The 21,571-nt window shown below is 44.4% G+C and overlaps 1 protein-coding gene across 1 annotated transcript in view; it reads left to right on the forward strand.

The window, feature by feature from the left end:
* Positions 1-19,260, forward strand: part of LOC105756010 (deleted in malignant brain tumors 1 protein) — a 79,234-nt gene extending 59,974 nt beyond the window's left edge. Inside the window, exons 8-13 of the mRNA XM_012555113.1 lie at positions 10,891-10,899; positions 13,374-13,685; positions 15,014-15,055; positions 16,162-16,337; positions 17,512-17,894; positions 18,969-19,260. Coding sequence (XP_012410567.1) covers positions 10,891-10,899; positions 13,374-13,685; positions 15,014-15,055; positions 16,162-16,337; positions 17,512-17,894; positions 18,969-19,260 — 1,214 coding nt within the window. The remainder of the gene's footprint in view (positions 1-10,890; positions 10,900-13,373; positions 13,686-15,013; positions 15,056-16,161; positions 16,338-17,511; positions 17,895-18,968) is intronic.
* The last annotated feature ends 2,311 nt before the right edge of the window (positions 19,261-21,571 follow it).

Consider the following 21,571-nt stretch of genomic DNA (forward strand, 5'->3'; position numbering starts at 1 on the left):
AGCCATTTAAGATACAACTATTGGTCTCTATTCATCCGGAGCTAAAGAGAAAGAAGGAAACCAAAGACTCAAAGAAGAAACTAGTCTACAGAACCAATAGTCCACACGAACAATGAAATCACCTGCCTCGAGACCAAAAGAACTAGATAGTGCCTGGATACTACTACCGACTGTTCCGACCAGGAACTCAATAGATGGTACCAGATAGAATGGAAGAAAAATGTAGAACAAAACTCAAATTCCTAAAAGAAGGCCAGACTTACTGGACCAGGAGAGACTAGATGAACCCCCAAAGCTATCGCCCTGAGATATTCTTTAAACTTGGAACTCAAACCACTCCCAGAGGTTACCTTTCAACCAAATGACAGATTGGCCCATAAAATAAATACTATCGCCTATGAGTACTGTGTTCCTCAAAATGATCATCTAAATGAAACCAAATGGTAAACATTTACCTCAGACCAAAGATGAGAAGGCGGGGGGCGGCCAGGGAAGCTAGATTAATGGAAATAGTGAGAATGCTGATATATTGTGAAGAATGTAACCAACGTCGCTGAACAACATGTGTAGAAATTGTCAAAGGAGAGCCTAATTTGCTGTGTAAACTTTCGCCAAAAACACAACAAAATATTTAAAAGAAAGATGTCAAGGAAAAAAAGAATCACTGCCTCAGAGTTTTTAGCCAAGTGATACAAACCATAGCTGACTGTATAAACCCAGAGGGGCGGGCCCTAGATGGTTAAGAATAATTATTTATACCCAGTGTTTTTGCATCACATTTGAACTGCGTCAACAATCTTTAAAACACTTTATCATCCAGGTTTCTATTATTAAGCCAAACTACTGCTTCCTTTATGTCTGCAGATTCCGAAGCTACTGGACATCCAGGCACCTGTGAGTTCATGTCCATCTTATTTGCTGAGTGGTCACTAGCCGTCTAGTGCAGGGACCACCCCCACCCCATGAGTCTCTTCCCAGCTTTAACTTCCTTTGAGAGTGCCCTGAGCTCCAGCCCCTTCCACCCTTCCAGAAGGTGAAGACCCAGGGCTGTTTCCTATACCCTCAGGGAAAGGTGGTCTGGGTGTTAACAGGTGGGTGTGTCATCCTTCCAAATTAGAGTGCTGCAGCTCAGCAGGACTCAGAGACACCAGTTCTTGACCCAAAGTGGTGACTCACACATCAGAGGCAGTGGCAGCAGGGAGGACGAGGAAGGGCTGGGGCAGGTGGACCTTGTGGCAAGAGCTGTTCCTCCACCTGTAGCCTCCTCTGAGCCCCACGATGCAGATAAGGTGTCCAGGGCCTAGTGGGGATGTCTCATCACAACCCCAACATGAATCTGATTTCTTATTCTTAATCAGAATAATGGAAACACATTCATGAGATACTTTCACATTTTAAAAGGCAACTATTTGATTAGACACCAGAAGGAGTAGTTTAGAGGCAGACTCACTCATGTATGTGATTTAGATGGTATTTGAGAAGAGAATGAAATTTCACCGTGATTGTTTGGAATGTCTCTATAGTGACTATTTTTCTTTTTTTCAGTTCCTGGGGAATACCCACATCTCTTCCACCCAATAGGTACTTTTCCCATTCTTAGATTTTGTAACTGGTTTTCTGAGGCTGGAGTCCCACCATCTATGGCCAGAGGAAGGGTAGCAAACATTACTGTCATGGCCCTCGTCCTGTCCTACAAAAGCTTCCCTATGGAGTAAAAGCTATGCTTTTAAAGGCGAGCTAATAATATGGTGGAGTCTTCTAGCTTACGGGCCTTTTCGAGGAGACAGCCAACTCTGCTAAAATAAAGACAGATAGACAGACAGACAGATAAGGATAACTTTTTCATGCCATGATGCTCCTAAGTAAGTTCTGAGCAGAGTCTCCCACAGTCCCCCAGCCCCACCCACCCTCATTAGCATCATCAGGCCTGTGGTAAGGTCCTCCACATAGTGCTCTTGTGAGCCCTTCTCAGAAGGGACCCCATGAACAAGCCCTCCTCTCTGGGGGCTCAGAATCTGAAACTCAACTTCATTTGCCTTTGGTTCGAGGGTCAGTTTCACTTGGCCAATTCCTTACCTTCTTGCAGAAATGATGACATATCTTCCTCTGCTTGGTTTTCCAGCCCCCAACCACCTGTCATCCCCCATGAAATATTTGGTTTTGTTTTTTTTAATTTAAGTAAAAACCAAAAAACCAAACTTGTTGTCGTTGAGTCGATTCCGACTCATAGCGACCCTGTAGGACAGAGGAGAACTGCCCCATAGGGTTTCCAAGGAGCAACTGGTGGATTCGAACTGCTGACCTTTTGGTTAGCAGCAGGGCTCTTAACCACTGCGTCATCAGGGCCCCTAATTTAAGTAAAGTGAAATTAATTTTGTTTGGAGAACTGTACTATGTTCTTCGTGAGACCTAGGTTAGAAATGTGAAGTCTGAACACCAAATGCTCACCTGAATGGCTTTGAATTCTTAGGGAAACAACACGAGAAATGACACCCAAAAAAAAATGGACGTCAGTAGTTTTTAAGCGTATGTGTCTTCTACAAATCTGTATGGTTTCTTTCAAAAGCCATCGTGTGGCCTGCATTCCATATTGAAACTGTCCAGTGGAAAAAAAAATTATAGGGTTTTGTTTGTGCATTATCTAGTCTTTTCTTCTTTCTCTTGCCAGAAAGTAGAAAAGAAAAGGACATCAGGTGCAGTGGAAATGTCCACAGCCCAGCTTATCTTCAGTTCTATGGAGCAAAGACTAGAATAGTAGGGTCTTATTCATTCATCCCGTCACATTCATCCATCACTCGACAGGTATTTACTGAGCACTTCATATCTGCCAGGCACAAATCGAAGTGCTCAGGATGCAGCAGTGAAGGAAACAGACAAAAACCCTGCCCTCATAACGCTTACATTCCAGTGGGAGGGCTCAGAATCATTTGTGCTTTTCAGCTATGATGGACCATTAATAAAGGGAAATGGATATTAATGAACAACCAGAACGCAACGAAAAAGAATGTTGACCCATTGTGAAAAGTGTAACTAATGTCACTGAACAATTTGTATAGAAATTGTCAAATGGGAACCTAATTTGCTATGTAAACTTCTACCGAAAACACAATAAAATATTATTTTTTTTAAAAAAGGTAAATGAATATTGAATCAGGAGTCAAAATATGCTTTATTATGTTAAGTAACGACTTTCTAGAGCTTTAGAGTTCAGGCAACTTGATATGGTGTTATCAAACTAGTTTGGTGAAGATGAGAAATCAGTCTTAGAAATCTAGTCTTGTAGGATCAGGAAGGTTCCTAGTACTTTGCCACACTGGAAAATGTTTCCTCTTCATTATATCAGTGCAATAGCCTTCCTAATCATTCCCTGGGAGATAATATTGTCCTCACAACCAAGTAACGTTTCCCACTTCCTGTCTTCCTGTCTCTATTTCAGTCTCTTCCCAGGAAAGCTTTCTTATTTTTAATTTTACATTTCAGAAGTCATTTTGTATCTAATTTTAATGTATTTGAGGCATAATTTTTTTAAAAAAGGCTTATCTTGTAAATTAGCTTGTGGGTGGGATTTTTGTTTGGATTTTATCTTATTCTGTCTTGTTTTTTTTTGTTTTATAATTTCAGCCTCAGCCTCAGAAGTGACCACTTCACTTGGTAATTTTGTTTTCTTCCTTGCTTTCTGTAAATCAGTTATGTTATAGATTGCCTTTCCTGTGGTTAGGATTCGCGTCTATACTTCATATGAAGCTAAATATCAAGCCTATATCAAACTAATACAAGGTGCTCACAAATTCATTGATTGAAATGGTAAATTGAACAGATATTCATCACACACCTTCCATGTATAGGACACCAAGTTTGTTCCCTTCCTCCTTGATCCCTGAAATCAATTTATAACGACATGAGCTTCACTCACGTTCTCCTTAGCATCCATACATTTGAGTATTCAGTGAGCTGGGTTTTTTAACAGTCACAGGATTTCAGACATCTCAGGAAAACGATACAATTTCCGTAAAATGATAGAGCACCACGTCTCCTAAGTGTGTTTCACAGTGCAGTACACTAACCCAGTGATAAACTAAGTTTTAAAAAAGACTGCATGGTTAAACAAGTTGGGGAAATACCATCTTCATCTCTTGAAGATTCACAGCCTATTAGCAAAGTAAAGGCTCTGAGGGACCATTTTACAAGTGCTTTACCCCAGTGTTTCTCAGAGTTCTTTGACCATTGAAATCTTTTCGAGTATAAATGCAGCATCACAGAATTTGGAGTCAGAGAACCTGGGATCAAGTTCTGGCTACAGCCTTAACCATTTGGGCAACCACAGGCAAGTCCTTTTAGCTCTCGAAGCTTCTGTTTCTTCATCAATAACACCAAAAAAAAAAAGAAAACCAAACCCGTTGCCGTCGAGTCGATTCTGACTCATAGCGACCCTATAGGACAGAGTAGAACTGCCCCATAGGGTTTCCAAGGAGCGGCTAGTGGATTCAAACTGCTGACCTTTTGGCTAGCAGCTGACCTCTTAACCACTGTGCCACCGGGGCTCCATCAGTAGCACAGGAGGATGAAAAGAGCCACCTTAGAAGCTTGTCCTGGAGACTGGGTGGTACAGCCTTGTGTAAGCACACAGCAATGGGAGCTTCGTAGTCACGTTCCTGAGTTCCCTGCATATCGTGTCGCCTGCCAAGACTGGGCCTGACTGTCTAACGTAAGCAACCCGTGTGTCCTTTTGTAAACTTCCTTCTGGACATTTTGGGGATCATCCTAGAGCAGTCTTGACTTGGATAAATAAGTTGGATAAATACCATCTCAACTCAAGCCTATTCAACCTCAGGTTTTCTCTGAACAGTAAACCGTTATGAAAGTAGCCAGTGGTTCATATCTCGAAAATCTCAGAGCCTTCTTCCAGGTTTAGTAGAAACTGAGCTCTGAGGAAGATCAGACAATGAAACAGATTTCTCTCTTTGTGGTGGGATCTGTGAGAATCAGCCACCAGGTCTTTTAGGCAAGGACAAGTTAGATATGGCACCTTGTAACCTTGTCACAGTGTAACATTTTTCAAGAGTTGGAAGAAACCTCAGAGGTTTCTCAGACCAGCAGTCACAAACAGGCAGCTCATGGGCTGATTTTGACCTACTGATGGGTTTTGATTCAGACAATACAGTTTTGCTTATGAGTGTTAATTTTTTTTTAATCCCACATTTTTAAAAATGGGAGACTTCCTATAAAAGTTCAGACTTCCAGTGTCGATTGAAAAATCAGAGAGTAGAAACCAGTAGCGTGAATTCGGCAGAGCACCAAGTGCTGGGCTGAGCTGGAAAGGGCTGCCCCCCATATATGGGGCACATGGTCTCCGGCTTCCACCCAGCCATGCCACTGTTTCTGGGTCTGTAGGCATCTCCATCTGTGAGGCTTGGTGGTTCTAAAACTTTAATGGGCACACAAATCACCTGGCAATCTCGTTCAAATGAAGCTTCTGCTTCAGCAGGCCTGGGGTGGGTCCTGATATTCTGCATTTCTAACAAGGTGACAGAGATGCTGCTGGTCCATGGACCAGCCCTTCAGATGCAGCAACGAAAGCTCAGAGAACAAAGGGACTTGTCCAAAGTCACAAGCCCAGTTACAGGAGAAACTAGAACTGAGGTCTCTTGAGTTCCAACCCCATTGCTCCTCATTAATTATTTCCCTAAAACCAGTGAAACAGAGGATAGGAGAATGGAATAGGGACAGAGGATAATTACGTATGGACACAGCTGGGACATAATTTGTAAATGGGGTGTTTTTTTTAAATTTTTTACCAATGAGGTCTATTGACAAGGATGGTATTTCATTACAATTTTCTTTAACTTTTACTTGTTTTGACAGTTCCTACCTCTCTTTCGGCCACAGATTTGGTCCTTCCAACTGGTAATAAGTTTTCTGCTGACTTGTCCCCTCACTGCCTATCTAAGAGATATTGCTGTGTTGAAATTCTCCTGAGAGAGCATGGTTATACCCCCACTTATCCAGGAGTCACTTGCTAGCTGAAGTAATCCCTTGGAAAATAGACTAGAACCCAGAAGTAGACAAAGAGGGCCTCTACCCAGCCAAAGTGAAGCCCCAGTGTTCAAGCTCAAGTGCTCAAACACACATGGGGAGTATTCACAGAGCCTGTTTGTTGGAAGCCTGTTGTTCATACCTTGTACACACATGTAACAATTGGCTATCTGGTCTCCCTAAACCAAAACCCAAGCCCATTGCCACCAAGTCGATTCTGACTCATAGCAACCCTATAGGACAGAGTAGAACTGCCCCATAGCCTTTCCAAGGCTGTAAATATTTACAGAAGCAGACGGCCACATCTCTCTCCCACAGAGCAGCTGAGAAGTCCGAACCACTGATCTTTCGGTTAGCAGCCCAGGGCTTTAACCACAGCACCACTCCCTACTGACTGTATATTAGAAGAGATAAATTGGGGAGGGGGCTCAAAGCCTGGAAGCGGGGAGCCTGATACAAGTACCGGATTTTAAGACAGGAAATGTAGCAGATAGCCTAACAGCCACAGAGAGCTCAAAAAAAAAAAAGAAAGAAATGTAAAATGTCACCGAACTTTCTAAATGAGCTGACATGGAGCAAAAATGCCCACTTACCTCAATGTCCTTTGAGACATCACTGTATTACAACCCTGAACAACAATGATATTCTTCATAATGAGCCAGAATTATGTAGGTTAAAATATGTCCTTTATCTTTTGCTTAAAAGGGCAGAGAAACATGTTTCATTCTGAGAGTGTTTTAATTTATAACAGTTTATGTGTTTTTAATTTGGGTACCTAAACTTTTTTTCAGGGGGCGGGAAATACTTAGTCTTCATGCTTGAATTTTTTCAACAACAAAGCCTAGTAAACGAGCCCATAGGAAAGACAGAATTGTGTGTAACCAGAAACAAAATTTAAAAATTGACCAACATTCCTTTTGTGTTTCATATCCAGGCATAACATCTACTTTGGCAGAAGTGACACCCTCATCCGGTAATGTCCGCTGCCCATGGCACTGCAAATGCAGGCAAATGGGAGAGCAAGATGGCTATTCTCATGCCATGGGGTGGGACCAAGCCTGGAAGAGCTGTGGGCAGTGTGGTATCAAGTCGTCATTGTCTTTGACCAGAGCGCCTAGTCCAGACAACACCCTGTGCCAGGCAGAAGGTGGTAGGGGGAGAGTCAACAGGATGGAGAGGGCCCCTCCCTGGCCAAGTGGGATCACCTTACTGTAGGTTCTCCGCACATCACATATCCCTCCTACGCAGCACTGTCACAGCTGCAATTTTACATTTATTGTGTGATCATTTGATCATATCTGTCCTTCCCACAGACGGTCCACTCTTTAAGAGCAGGTATCGTGCCTAATTTTGTTGACTGTTTTACCCCAGTACTGAGCACAGTGATTGGCACAGGGTAGATGATCAATCAATATTTGTTGATTAAATAAATGAAGACCATGGTGTCTGTGCTCCAGAGAGAAGAAAACAAGTTACCAATAAAACATTTCTTGTGTGTCATTTGGTAGGTTTTAATCAATTACCTTTTCTAATTTCCAGCATCTTTGAATATTGTTGTAACCCGTTTAATAGGTAATTTTAATGTCGTCTTGGGTTACATCTTGCTTGCTATAAATTATTTTATTTTGTTTTCCAGTGATCTCATTAAGCCACTGTTTATGTCCTGGTAAAATTCTTTGATTCTTTAATAATCTTTTGTCTTGAGATTTTTTAATACCTTTATATTGAGCTGATTCATAAAGGCCATCTCTGGGTCCCGCAACAGTAAATGAATTCTGGGAAATACAGATAAACACACAGGCCAAGGGGAAAATTAGTTCAACTGTTCAGCCAAACAGATGGTCAAGTCCACAAAATCAATGAGGAATTAATCATTTGCTGGAGTGCCTGGTGGTCTAACGTAATCACCTACTCTAGTCCATGGAGCTTTTCCTGGAGACCAGTCACCAAGTGGGTGTTACTTGAATGGCTTTAACTGACCCTTCTTAGATATTCAAGCAGCATTAGATATTAGCATCCTTAGATGTTCAAACAGGTGGAAGCTGACCACTCACCGAGCTCTGGACCAAGGCAGTGAGGGTGCAGAGCTGACTGAGATAACAAGTAACTCACTTCTGGTGGAGTAGTTTCTAGAGAATGATGCTTAGAATTATCTGAGGAGTTCCTAGTGTGACTCTGGGTTCAAGAACTTTACGTACAGAGTGTTGAGTGAGGCCAATAAAGAGGATGTTCTTCCCTGTTCCAGTTGGTGCAGAAATGGCCCCTTTACCTGACAATTTTTGGTTTTCTCTAAGCACTAAAATTATTCTATCTCTATTAATACTAATGGAGAAATAAAACATCAGAGTCAGCAGATGGAGCACCAAAATATGGCCTTTGTTACTTATAAAGCTGGATTGGAGGACAACAGTACGAGAGCCAAGTGGGCCTGTTAGCCCCTCAGTCTAGATCTTGGAACAGCCCACCTAGGGAAGATTTCAGTCTTCATTCCACCGCCTCCCACCAGTTTGAGGGGAAAGGAAGGAGACAGGGGGAAGCAAATCCCCCATTCGTAGAATCTTTGAGAGATTAGCCCCACACAGTGGAAAGACTTGGACTGTTGCCCTCCGAACATGTAATCCGCTCCACCTCTAAGGGGAGAAGTAAGGATGGGGCAAGAGGAATGGAGCCTGAGGAGGGTAGGGAGGCTTGGAGACACTGGAGGGTGCCTTGTCTGGATGGCAGGACATGATGCCTGGCCAGTCCCACTGATCTACAATGGCCACCTTTGTGTCTCCTGCACCTTCTAGAAACGTGCCTAATGCAGCTGTCTTATTGCAACCGTTTTTATTTTTATTCAGCTTCAGCTTCAAGGTCAACAACTGTGCCCTCTGCACCAGGTAAAATGCTCTGTGCTGTCCCATTAAGTGTCCCTTCTTGGAATTCTATTTGGCAAACTAGGCTGTTTCATGAAAATTTTGTCCTAACATAAGTCTCAGTAGAAACAGAAACCTAGGAGTCTTGTTCACTAGTATTTACGTTTCTTCTTCCCTTTATCTGTAGATACCTCTTCATCCTCAGCAGAAGTGACCTCGCCATCTGGTAAAGATTCTCACACTGTGCTGTTTAATGTGATCAAATTCCCTTGGGTGGCACAAATGGTTAAGTGTTCGACTACTAGCCAAAAGGTTGGCTGTTCAAACTCACCCAGAGGTGTCTCAGAAGACAGACTGGCAATCTCCTTCTGAAAGGCCACAGCCTTGAAACCCTATGGAGCTGTTCTACTCTGCTCACATAGGATGGCCATGAATCAGAATCGACCCGACAGCAACTAACAACAACAAACACATTTAGAAAATAAGCCTATATAATGGCCATTTTGACCACAAACTAAACCTCAACGAAAAATGACACGTTCGAGCGTCCTTCCACTTGTTATTCAGTCCTGTTCTCTCTGTTTACACACAGATGCATCTTCAGACTCTGCAGAAATGGACACTCCCTCAGGTAGTGTTTTCTGCCTGCCAGATTTCTTAAGTTAAATATGATCAACTTTCCCTCTTTCTATGTGACAAGTGAACATTTTATCTACAGTATAAGCCCCAATGTAAATGGAAAACTCAGTGTCCTTTTCACTAGAAATTAAGCTCCGTGTTCTCTTTGTTCATCTGTAGACACAGAAGTGGCCCCTCCACTAGGGACCGAGTCTGCTTGTGGCTCTGGACTTGATCAGATGTGCACATAAAAAGTCAGGCTGGGGGTCCACACCTCCACCTGCCTGGAGGAGTGTGTGTTGCCTTCAATGAAGCTTTGATCCAGCCAGCGCATTGAAATAAATGTACACACTAGAACCAGGTTGCTGTAGTGTTGGTTCTACCCTTTTGCTCTTCTATTTCAGCCACTAATTTCTTAAAGACTACTTCATCCACTCTGTTGGTCAAACCAAAATATTGCATTTTATTTCCACTGACATATGAGTTTGGTTCTTCTTTATTTGCAGATACAACTCCCACTTCAGATGAAGAAGCTTCTTCTCCAGGTATGCTCTCTGCCCCTTGCAGTAACCCTGGTGACTTTTGAAGAAACTCCCAGCCCAGAAAGGACTTACATACCAAGGGTAAACACTTCTTGTTTCCCCAGGAGAGGATGACAACCATCTTAGAGATGAGGAGGAGGAAGATGGAGGAGGAGGGGAAGGAACAAGAGAAGGGGGAGGAGGAGAAGAAGAAGGAGAAGGACAAGAACAAGAAGAAGAGCAGGAGGAGAAGGAAGAAGAAGAAGGACAAGGACAAGAACAACAAAAACAACAAGAAGACCAGGAAGAGAAGGGAGAAGAGGAAGAAGGACAAGGACAAGAACAACAAGAAGAGGAGGAGGAGGAGGAGAAGGAAGAAGAAGGACAAGGACAAGAACAACAAGAAGAAGAGGAGGAGCAGAAGGAAGAAGAAGAAGGACAAGAACAACAAGAAGAGGAGGAGGAGGAAGAAGAAGGAGAAGGACAAGAACAAAAACAAGAAAAGAAGGAGAAGAAGGAAGAAGAAGAGGAAGGAGAAGGACAAGGACAACAAGAGGAAGATGAGGAAGAGGAAGAAGAAGGACAAGGTCAAGAACAACAAAAAGAAGAAGAAGAGGAGGAGGAGAAGGAAGAAGAAAAAGAAGAAGAAGGAGACAGACAAGGACAAGAACAAGAAGAAGAAGAGAAGGAGGAGAAGGAAGAAGAAGAGGGAGAGGGACAGGGACAAGAACAACAAAAACAAGAAGAGGAGGCGGAGGAGGAGGAGGTGAAGGAAGAAGAAGAAAAGGAAGAAGGACAAGAACAAGAAGAAGAGGAGGAGGAGGAGGAAGAAGAAGGAGCAGGAGGAGGAAGAGAACAACAAGAAGAAAAAGGTGGTGATAATGGCAGTGGTAGTTATGGTGGTGGGACAGTAACTAACGTCTGTATAGCATTTGCTCAGTATGGGCACCTTATACATGACCTTATGGAATCTCACACCACCCTCTGGAATAGATTACACTATAGTCTCTGTTTTTACAGAGGAAATAAATACTTAGAAAGTAAAAGTTTTGCCCAGGATCAGATAAATAACTGGGGTAGAAATAAGATAGTGTAACACATGGGCTTGCCATGAGTTGGAATCGACTTGACAGCAATGAGTTTTTACAGGTTTATTGTTTTTTTGTTTTGCAGCCACAGATCCACTTCCAACAAAAGTGACAGCGTTACCTGGTAATGATCATGTACCTGCTGCTAGATTAACACTCAATTTCATAATAATTTATACCACGATACTCTATCATTAATCCATTGTTAAATTTCCTACCTTACCTTCCTCTGTATATTTTTAATATGTAATCACACTTTTAGATGTGGTCTTTCTCTTATCTGGAAATATTTCTTGATGACTTGATTTTCTTTTTCAGCCCCTGTAAAACTGGTGTCTACAAACCTTAACACTTTTTTATTCTTCCTTACAAAACCTCAGCATATTCATAAAGCTTTTTTTCTGATAATTTAACAAATTCTTTTATATTTGGATAATCAGCAAGATACACCATCACTTGTCAAATTTCGATGCCAAGAAATAAAACTTTATGGACAGTATTTCTATATCCAAACCAAAGTAGAAGCATAAACAAAAGCATCGGTGTCTGAAATTAGAGAAAATGCTTGATTCTTTATCAGCTTTGACTATAAGTAAGAGACTTCGAGGGTATGCGTTTTTTATTGTGGAAAATATACATATAACAAGACATTTTCCAATTCAATCATTTTTACATGTACAATTCAGTGCATTAATTACATTCATCAAGTTGTACAACCGTTACCCCATCCTTTTCCACATCATTCCACCACCACTAGCGGGTACGTGTTTTTTAAAGCTTAATTTTTTTTCTCTTTTTTCACAGGTACAATTTCAGTTGGTGCAGAAATGGCCCCTTTAAATGGTAATTTTTGTTTGTTTCTAAGCACTAACATTACTGTATCTCTATTAATACCATAAAGTGCATATTTCTCTTACAATCAAATTTCTTCTCCTTTACAGAAAAATTCCATGAGCTTCTAGACATGTATGTGCAGACCCAGATGTGTGCGGGCACCCACACACCTCTGTGGGCCGGTGTATATTATTTACAGAAATGTCTCAGAACTCTAAAACAGCATCTACCCCATATTAACGTTCTTCTCAGGGAGTCAGTATGAGCATATAGGTGTACAGGTGGCCTCTGTCTTGTGGGTGCCAATGCCTCTGCCACAAGCCGGGATTTGTCAGGGTGCTGTGCTCCCAGAGACGTAGCTTCTGCCACTACATGGCCTTCTGACCTAGCTGTTTCACCTCTCCCACTCACAGCATCTCCCTCCTGCCGCCATTCCTCTTCATGGGCCCTTACACGCACCCCGCTGGACTCTCTTTCCTGAGGTGGGGCTGGGAGGGAAGGTATGATCCCACCATTTACTCTCCCATTGAATCTATTTTCTTAATACTTTTAGTCACTCACTAAATGTTGATTGAGCACCTAAACTTCTCTGTATTCCAGAGAGGATACAGGCAATAAACAATAAACATAATAAGCAAAGTTTATGGTGTTTAAGAGGTGATTGGCGCTATGGAAAAAATAAAAAGTAGACCAGGAAAGGAGGATTGAAAGAGCTGATGGGGGTGCGATTTTAATCTGGGTATCAGAATAAGCGTCACGGAGACGGTGACATCTGAACAAAGATGTGAAGGAGGTGAGGGAATTAGCCTGCAAACACCTAGGGAAAGAATATTCCCAACACAGCGAGTAGTCAAGGCAAAGTCCCCCTAGCCAGTCTGTGTTTGGGGTCGGGGATCATCACATGCTCAGGTAATTCTGTTCCTCCACCTTCCTAGGTCTCGTCCATGTTCCACTGATACGAACGGTCCTCCCTTCGTATGACCCCAGCTCCTGTGTGCCATAGACACGCTGAGATGTTGCTCAGCCCTTGGCTCATTCTGCCCCTCATCGACTGACCTCCAGCCCTTGAACTCCACTCACACACATTACCCTCTAATGGCCCATGGTGTCCCTGAGCATCCTAGCTTGCTGTGTGCCCATGATGAGGAGTGGTTTTTCACATCCTGTTTGCTCCTTGGTAACATAGTCTCTCTGGTCTCTTACTCAGAAGACACTTGCTCAGATATCCCCTGCAGACATCTCCTCACATGTTGTTGCTGTTGGATACCATCAGGTCGCTTTCCATTCAGAGCACTCTCTCATGGAATGCCTTCTAGTGTTAGTTTCTTCTATTGCAAATAACAAACGATGCTGAAATGCCATGGATGGTAGAAACCTAGCCAAGGAGTTTCTTCTCACCTGAATCCTTCTCTTACCTTCCTCAGACCTGCCTCTGCGCCTGGCGGGTGGGTGGAGCCGGTGCCAGGGCCGCGTAGAGGTTCGGCACCACGGCATGTGGGGCACGGTGTGTGATGACCACTGGAACATCAAGAACGCCCGGGTCGTGTGCCGCCTTCTGGGATGTGGCCATGCGCTGCATGCCCTGGGGCACGGCCACTTCGGCCCAGGTTTGGGGCCCATCCTGCTGGACGATGTGCACTGCGTGGGCAACGAGGATGCGCTGGAGCATTGTGCCCACTTGGGCTGGGCTCACCACAACTGCCGTCACAGCGAGGACGCAGGCGTGGTGTGCAAAGGTACGGAGCTCGCTGCCACATACCCCCCTCCTCATCATCATGCGGGGGACCACCCACTGCGTGAGGCCTTCCTTCCTCTCCATGCATTCCAAGGTCAAAATTCACAGCCCCAAGGAATATCGGATTTGGCCGGGTCCACAGATCCAAGGATAACAAGAAACAATTTAGGGCCTATGTGTTGTATAAGGAGCCCTGGTGGTGCAGTGGTTAAGTGTCAGGCTGCTAACTAAAAAGATCGGCAGTTTGAATCCACCAGGTGCTCCTTGGAAACCCTATGGGACAGTTCTACTCTGTCCTGTAGGGTCTCTATAAGTCGGAATCCACTCGATGGCAATGGGTTTGATTTTTTTTTGTGTGTGTGTGTGTGTGTTGTATAAAGTGTTCCTGGGTGGTTAACAGTGCTCAGGTGCTAAGGAAAGGTTAGAGGTTGGAGTTCACCCAGAGGCACCTCAGAAGAAAGGACTAGAGACCTACTTCTGAAAAATCAACCACTGAGAACCCCACGGAGCACAGTTCTGCTCTGATGCACATGGGTTGGCCGTGCGTCCAAGTTGACTTGATGGACTTGACAGCAGCTGGTTTACTACTGGTGTTATAGAAGCTTTGTGGTAAATGTTTTAATTATATACGCTTCGGCTTTTATTAATCAGTTTTGTCTAATTCCAATACAGCACAATTTTAGTCTTTTTGTTCTGAAATATAGCTAAAGGATTATGAGGTCAAAGGATGGAGTAACAGTGTAATAAAATGATTAAGGAGATAGAAGTTGCTGCTGTCAGACTACAATTTGTCCAGTCCACTTTTCAATCTCTGATAAGGGCATCAAGGACACAACTCTGTGTGGACACTGTCCTTCACCTTGACCAAGCCCTCGGGAGTCAGAAAGACACCCTATTATAGCCTGGGTTCCCTCGTAGCCCTTTCATCTTGGCCTATCCGTTTCCTGGAATATTTTGTATTGTTAGCCTATATCTGTCTTGACGCTCGGAGTTCCATAGGTGACCACCTTCTGTGTAGAGTTGAACTTCCTTACATTTACCCACGGTAAGTCTCAAGGGGTTGCAAAATTCTAAGATTTGGTGAGCAAATCAGCGGTCACCTTGTCTGTTCCATTCTTAGTTTTTTACAGTTAAAGGCATTGCTATCATCGCTTTTGCCTTTAAACGGGAGTAACTTTTGTTTCACATAGAAATAGGGCTCAAATAGAAAAGCTGTCAGAGCCCTCAGTAAGGGAGACATTAATCACACAGAGCCAAGTCTATGAGTCTCCACTTGGGTTCCTGGGGTCCTTACCTCCCAGATTCTCCCTTTACTGTGTCTGTCTGCAGTTCCAGCCATCCCGGGTGCCATCGGGGGACCCATTCTGAATGGTAATTCATTTTCCATTCTTGAGATGTACACAAGGGGCTTCCTTTTCATCAGGAACAGGTGTCCAAAGGACCAATACAATGGGCCCGGCGGCATCTGAAGAGGTTGAGAGAATCCAACCAGCCATGCTTCCTGGGCTGGGCCTTGGCTCTGAGTTACTGCCCTGACTGGCTTCTGGGCTGGGAAAGCCTTTGATAGCCAAAAACTGCCTCTTCCCAGCCTTAAATGCCAAGAGTGCCATGTGCACCATAAGAAACACCAGCCAGAGTTCATGTGATGGTATTTGGACCTGCAAAGCCCTGTATTTGCTGTCCTCTTGCGCCAATAAATCTTGGTGCTGATGATACCTGTATTGTCAACACTACTTTGCATAATTCACCATCCTTCCCTCCAGTTCCACCAGAAGGCCCAGGACCCTCTTTTCTTTTCATTGCCCTCGAGTATTCTCATGCCATTATACTCTGGTTTCAAAGCTGAATCAAGGGAGCCTGCTTACCCTTCATGTTTCCTGGTGGCTACACCAGCATCTTCCAGTGTCTCAGCACCGCTCACGTTTGCTCTTCATCTTTCTCCCTCACCAGGTCCGGCTGACTTTGTTGTACCCAAGGACAATGGTAAATTCTTCTCCCCTCCTAGGGTCTGAGGCTGCTGAAAGGGGGAGCTGAGAGAGCAGCTGTCTGTGTTTCCATTGAGATCTCTAGTGTTCCACCCACTCACTGGGCTTTAGGAGGTTGGAGAAGAGACCCCTATGCACCCATGCTCCCTCCTCCTTTGCTTTTCCAACTTACCTTGTAAAGGCCCAGGCTCAGGTGTTTTCAACATATGAAATGAGCTGCGCTTTAACTCCTTAGATGAGGCTCTAACTTCTGCCCTTGGGATGTGTGTTGTGGTTATAGTGTTCCCTCCAAAGCCTTTGTGGAAAAGGGAGGGAATAAATAAAGTCAATGAATGTCAAGTCAGGGGTGGGGATGATGACAGCAGAGCCAGCCCAAGCTAGGGCACTGTCCCTTGTACTTTTATAAAGTAACATATACCCACACCCCTGACCTACATGTCCAGGGGGCCAGGGTCCCTTTGTGAGGGACTCACCATTCTCCTCCTTCTGCAGCCCAGCTCTCCTGCCTGCCTAACCTCTTCCAAGCCATCATTGACCGAAGCTATCTCCGGAGGCTGGGCTACTCCTCCTGGGACCTCCACTTAAATGATAAGCTGTGTCGCCCTCAAGTCATGGGGCGCTATCTGATCTTCAACATTCCCTACGGCCACTGTGGCACCGTCAGGCAGGTAAGAAACTGACAAGGTGGTGGCACCTTCCCATGGATGGAGGCCAAGGAGAAGGGTTTGGAAAATTCAACCACCTGTTAAAAATCTGGATAGAAACAGAGGAAACATGTGAGCCAGGACTTCATTTGTGAGTTTGATGAGACCTGGAGCAGCTTGCTCGTTTGTCTGAAACTTTCTTTCCTTCTTTTCGGGATACACATTGAAGCCTTTGTCACAGTAACAAGTGTTGAGCATTGATGGACTGAAGAATGGATGGACGGATGGATGGATGATATTCTCTTACCTCCAAAACCAAAGCATTTTTCACATTATGTTTCTTTAGTCAACATTAGTACACCCCAACCAAGTACACTTCCTTAGAAATGAGGAGAGTGAGACGAAGTTATCAGGACACGTTATCAGGAGAGAGCAGTCCCTGAAGAAGGACATCACGCTTGGTAAAGTAGAGGGTCAGTGAAAAAGAGGAAGACCCTCGAGGGGATGGATTGACACAGTGGCTGCAACAATGTGCTCGAACGTAACAATGATTGTGAGCATGGTGCAGGACTGGGCAGTGTTTCGTTCTGTTGTGCATGGGGTTGCTATGAGTCAGAACTGACTCGACGGCACCCAACAACCACAACAACCAAGTACAAGTTATGGCACTGGGCACAGGAGGGAACAGACTGTATGCTTGTCTGCTGTGTTTCTAACCAGTTGGCTAGCTATATTTTGCAATCTGGAAAGCAAATATCTCGATATTTACGTGCATTGAAATACATATCTCTATTTAATTTTCCTTAACCACCTGCTTATTTCACAAAACGATGACATTGAAGTTAAGAAAATAAATATGCCCAAGGGAATTGAATGTGTAGAAGGAGTTAGGCAGAGAGGGAGCTCCCAGCCGGTGAGACCCACAGCCAGGGTGGGTCTCCCACGCCCCTCACGCCACCCCAGCTTGGCCCTCACACACCTGGGGCTCCCTGCCTGCACCCTGGACTCCAGGAGAGGACAAGTCATCACCCCATTCATGGTTAAGGACCACAGAGGTCAGGCCCAGGGCTCCTGCCCTCCAGCAAGTCAGTAAATTTGCCCCAAGTAAGGAAGGTGAAGGAGCAGTCTCTGCTTATACAGGAAGTGCTTGTCAGGAAGCCAGAAGCTCTGGCCACCAACTCTCCTCTTGTCCTCACAGGAAAGCCTTGGCTCCTTCAGCTACTCCAACTCCATTAGAGGCCGAATACAAGGCCACCCTGGACGAGTCATTGTGCGGCACAAGGTGCCTCAGCTCAAGCTCACCTGCAGGGTGGAGCGCCCCTCAGCGGGCGCAGGTGTTCATGGGGCTGACATCTTGAGCGAGGGAGTTGGCTATGATGTGTCCATAACATTCCTCGAGTCACCCACATCCCATCCTATGGGAAGCATGAAGCCGCACTATGCCAGCCAGAGGCAAGAGGTCTTCCTCCAAGCCACTCTCCATAGCCACGATCCCAACCTGATGCTCTTTGTGGACACCTGCGTGGCTTCTCCAGATCCCCAGGATTTTACAACTGTCAAGTACGAGTTGATCCAGCAGGGGTAAGGAGAACGAAAATCTCTCCCGGGTTACCTATCAGATTCATGTGGCGTTCCTTAAGGGAGTCTGTGGCTTGTCAAGTGGTAGTTTTAAACCACAGCATTGTGCAAAAGAATCCTCACCACGTCCCAGAGGCAGAGTTGGGACCCTCACCCCCCACACCTCTGATCCCAAATCATTACAGGCAGTCTGGACAACCTCCCTTGAATCCCCGAAGAGTTCTAGACATTGGCCTTGGTGCCCAGACTCTGCTGTCCCAGCGCACCCTTTCAGTCCAAGCCTCCCTTCCCCGCTCGTTTTATGGTTTTCCTAGACTCCTCATTCATGGTTCAGGCCCTCTGTGCTTTTGGCCTACAGTGATGGGCTGGTGGGTTAGCCCAGGCCAAGCTCTTAGTTATAGTGGTGAGATTTATTCTGGTTAACTAAAGGATTTGCCAGGCCAGAACTTTGGCAAATTGTTTGACTTTATAGCTCCATTGTCCCCTAATGGGCTAAATGCTTACGAATGGGTAATTGGAAACCGACATAAAAACAACAAAACCAATGGTGACTTCAGAGTGCGGGGAGCCATAGCAGCCTAAAGCTCACGAGAAGCAGCCTGGTGAGAGCTTGTTTCCCGGAGCCAGAGGAGGGCCAGGACGCAGCACCTTCCACCGGTGGTAAGAGCCATGGCTCTGGGCGGTACACAGATGTGGCGCTAAATAGCAGTGAGTCACAGGGTGAGAAAGCTCTTCCCTTTCAATCCTCCTTACAGATGAATTAAGGAAAACGGCTCAGCTTGGTGCCGGAATTTAACAACCATGCCTTCTTCTGCTTGCTTTAGGATGAATTTGCTCTTCTTTCTCTAGTTTCCTAGATTGGAAGCTTGGGTTATTGATTTTAGATATCTCTTCTTTTCTAATATATGCATTTAATGCTATACATTTCCCTCTAAAGTTTCTTTATAAAAGGAATACTGGATGGGAGAACTCCATTTGGAATCCAGAGGTCTGAATCCAAGCCTGATTCTTTGAGTCAAAGTGACTTCATGCCATGCTTTAATTTAATCTTTGGCCTGGGGTTTTTCTTCCCTTCAGCTGCATCAAAGACAATACCTATACCAACCTCCACTCCCGCCAGAAGAATGTAGCCCAGTTCAAGTTCAACGCCTTTAGCTTTCTCAACAGCTACGATGTGGTCTATCTGCAGTGTAAGATCGCCGTGTGCAAAGTAGGCGACTACTCCTCCCGCTGTGCCCCCGGCTGTGCACGGAGGAGTAAGAGAGGCACAAGCCCCTTGGTGGCCAAGGAAGGGCAGACTGAGCATTTCCACATGGTGGGACCGCTGGAGATCCACAAAGGAACTGGTCAGAGCAAGACCCCAGTGTGATGTCTCCAAACTTCATGTCAATCCGTTTAAAATTAGAAGGTAAAGTCTATTTCTCTTCAGTGAAGTAGTAAGTTTGACAAATCAGAAGTTATCCATGTAGAAACAAGTAAAAGAAACTACTAGAGGGGTTTCTTCTCTCAGGTTTGTTAATAAATAAATCTTGTCTGAATACTAAACTTCTAAGACAATTACTTTCCTTTCAGGCTAGAAATGCCGAATGTTCTAACTCTTCACTATCAAGGATGTGATCATTGTCTTGAAGTGTACCAAACGTTATAAAGATCAGGGTTATCTCCCTATGACACACTGCCGTTTTAAAATTGTTGTTGTTGTTTTAATTTGACACCTTAGTGTTCAGATTCTGGTAGGTGGATCTCTTTATTGCTGTCCCTCTCGTGGTGTAAGCATTTATCTTCAGGCCTTACCAAAAGTTTTGTGAAAAATAAACTGTCTGTCAGGATGCCATTGGTCTTTTTTTTTTTTTTTCCCTAAAATATGCTTCTAAATAACTGGTCATTTGAATCAAACAGATCATTTACTCATCAAAAACAGTGCTTTAATTGTTTGTTTCAAAGGCATCAAACTGGGCCTGGCTTTGTTGAGTTTGGGTTACAGCCTGCAAATGAGAAAGTCTAAAATGCAGTCAAGAGTCCCTTGGTGGTGCAAACAAAGCACTCGGCTGCCAACCAAAAGGTTGGAGGTTCAAGTCCACCCAGAGGCTCCTCAGAAGAAATGCCTGATGATCTGCTTCTGAAAAAGCAGCTATTGAAATCCCTATGGAGCATGGTTCTGCTCTGACACACATGGGGTCTCCAAGAGTCAGACCCAACTGGATGGCAATTGGTTTTAAAACACGGTTGAGGAACCATGGGTGTCGGCGCGCTGAGCTGCCAGTTGCTCACATGGTCATTTTCTCAGTCTGTTTCCCAGATCCTCAAAGCGTTACAGGAAACCTGCAAAGTACACACAACACCTGAAAAGTACACAAGAAGGACTGACATATTCCCACGTCTCCCCAGAAGAGGAGGTCAGCATCCACTTTATCTAATTTCTCTGTTACCTTAGCAGATATCAGCCAGTACTAGAGTCGCTACCTTCAAAGTTATCTTTAAAGAAACAGACTTGAGCATAATTTTTTTTTCTTTTGGCATGCCAGGAAATATTCAGTAGTCAAATTTAAAATTGTTGTTGTGTGCCATTGAGTCAATTCCAACTCAGTTCAAACCCACCAGCTGCTCCATGGGAGAAAGATGCGGCCGTCTGCTTCTGTGAAGATTCCAGCCTTGGAGACCCTATGGGGCAGTTCTACTCTGTCCTAGAGGGTCGATATGAGTCAGAATCAATTAGACGGCAATGGTTTTATATATATATGTATGTTTAAAATATGAGTCCCCGATCACAAGAGAGGGTCCCAGACAGAGCTGAAGAAAAATGTAGAATAAAATTCTAACCCACAAAAAAAGATCAGACTTACTGGTCTGACAGAGACTAGAGAAACCCCAAGAGTATGGTGGCCCCTGGACACCCTTTCAGCTCCGTAATGAAGTCACTCCCAAGGTTCCCCCTTCAGCCAACGATTACACAGCCCCATAAAACAAAACAAGACTAATGAGCACAGCAGTCCAGGGACAAGGACTAGAAGGCAGGAGGGGACACGAAAGCTGATAATAGGGAACCCAGGGTCGAGAAGGGACAGTGTTCACATGTTGTGGGGTTGTTAACCATTGTCATAGAACAATATGTGTACTGTTTAACAAGAAAATATTTGTTCTGTAAACCTTCATCTAAAGTACTATATATATATGTATGAGTCCCCATCTCCAAGAAATTCTTCTGGCCTTTGTCAGTAAGTAGCACGTACCAGATGAGAATATGGTGTCGTCAAGTCCCCAGGGGAGGAGGGCAGTGTCTGAGGAGTCTGGGAGCCGACCATGAAGTGCCGAGATGAAAGTCTGACCAGTGAGCCAACCATCACAAACAAGCCCTTCACTGACCTGCCCTTGGCGAAGTATGATAGTGATGTTTATTTGGATGACATTCCCTGCTTATGCACAGTAGAAATTGATGGAATGTGATTACTAGTTAATTTGGGGAAGATGGCATCTTCAAATCAAATGTTAACTGTCATTGACGAGCTTTATTATCAGTCACATGAAAAATGATTTTAGCATCTAGCATCTTATTTCATGCAAGTGCTCCAGACAAATAAAGGAGTTTTTCCAAATAACTTTGGGCTGCTAGAGCTTCTCCTTTTCAAAAGTTCATCTGTCCGTTAACTGTATCTGTTGTGCCGTGAAAGTGGGAGCCTAGC

This window comes from Trichechus manatus, unplaced genomic scaffold (assembly GCF_000243295.1).
Source record: "Trichechus manatus latirostris isolate Lorelei unplaced genomic scaffold, TriManLat1.0 scaffold00031, whole genome shotgun sequence".
Lineage (NCBI taxonomy): Eukaryota > Metazoa > Chordata > Mammalia > Sirenia > Trichechidae > Trichechus > Trichechus manatus.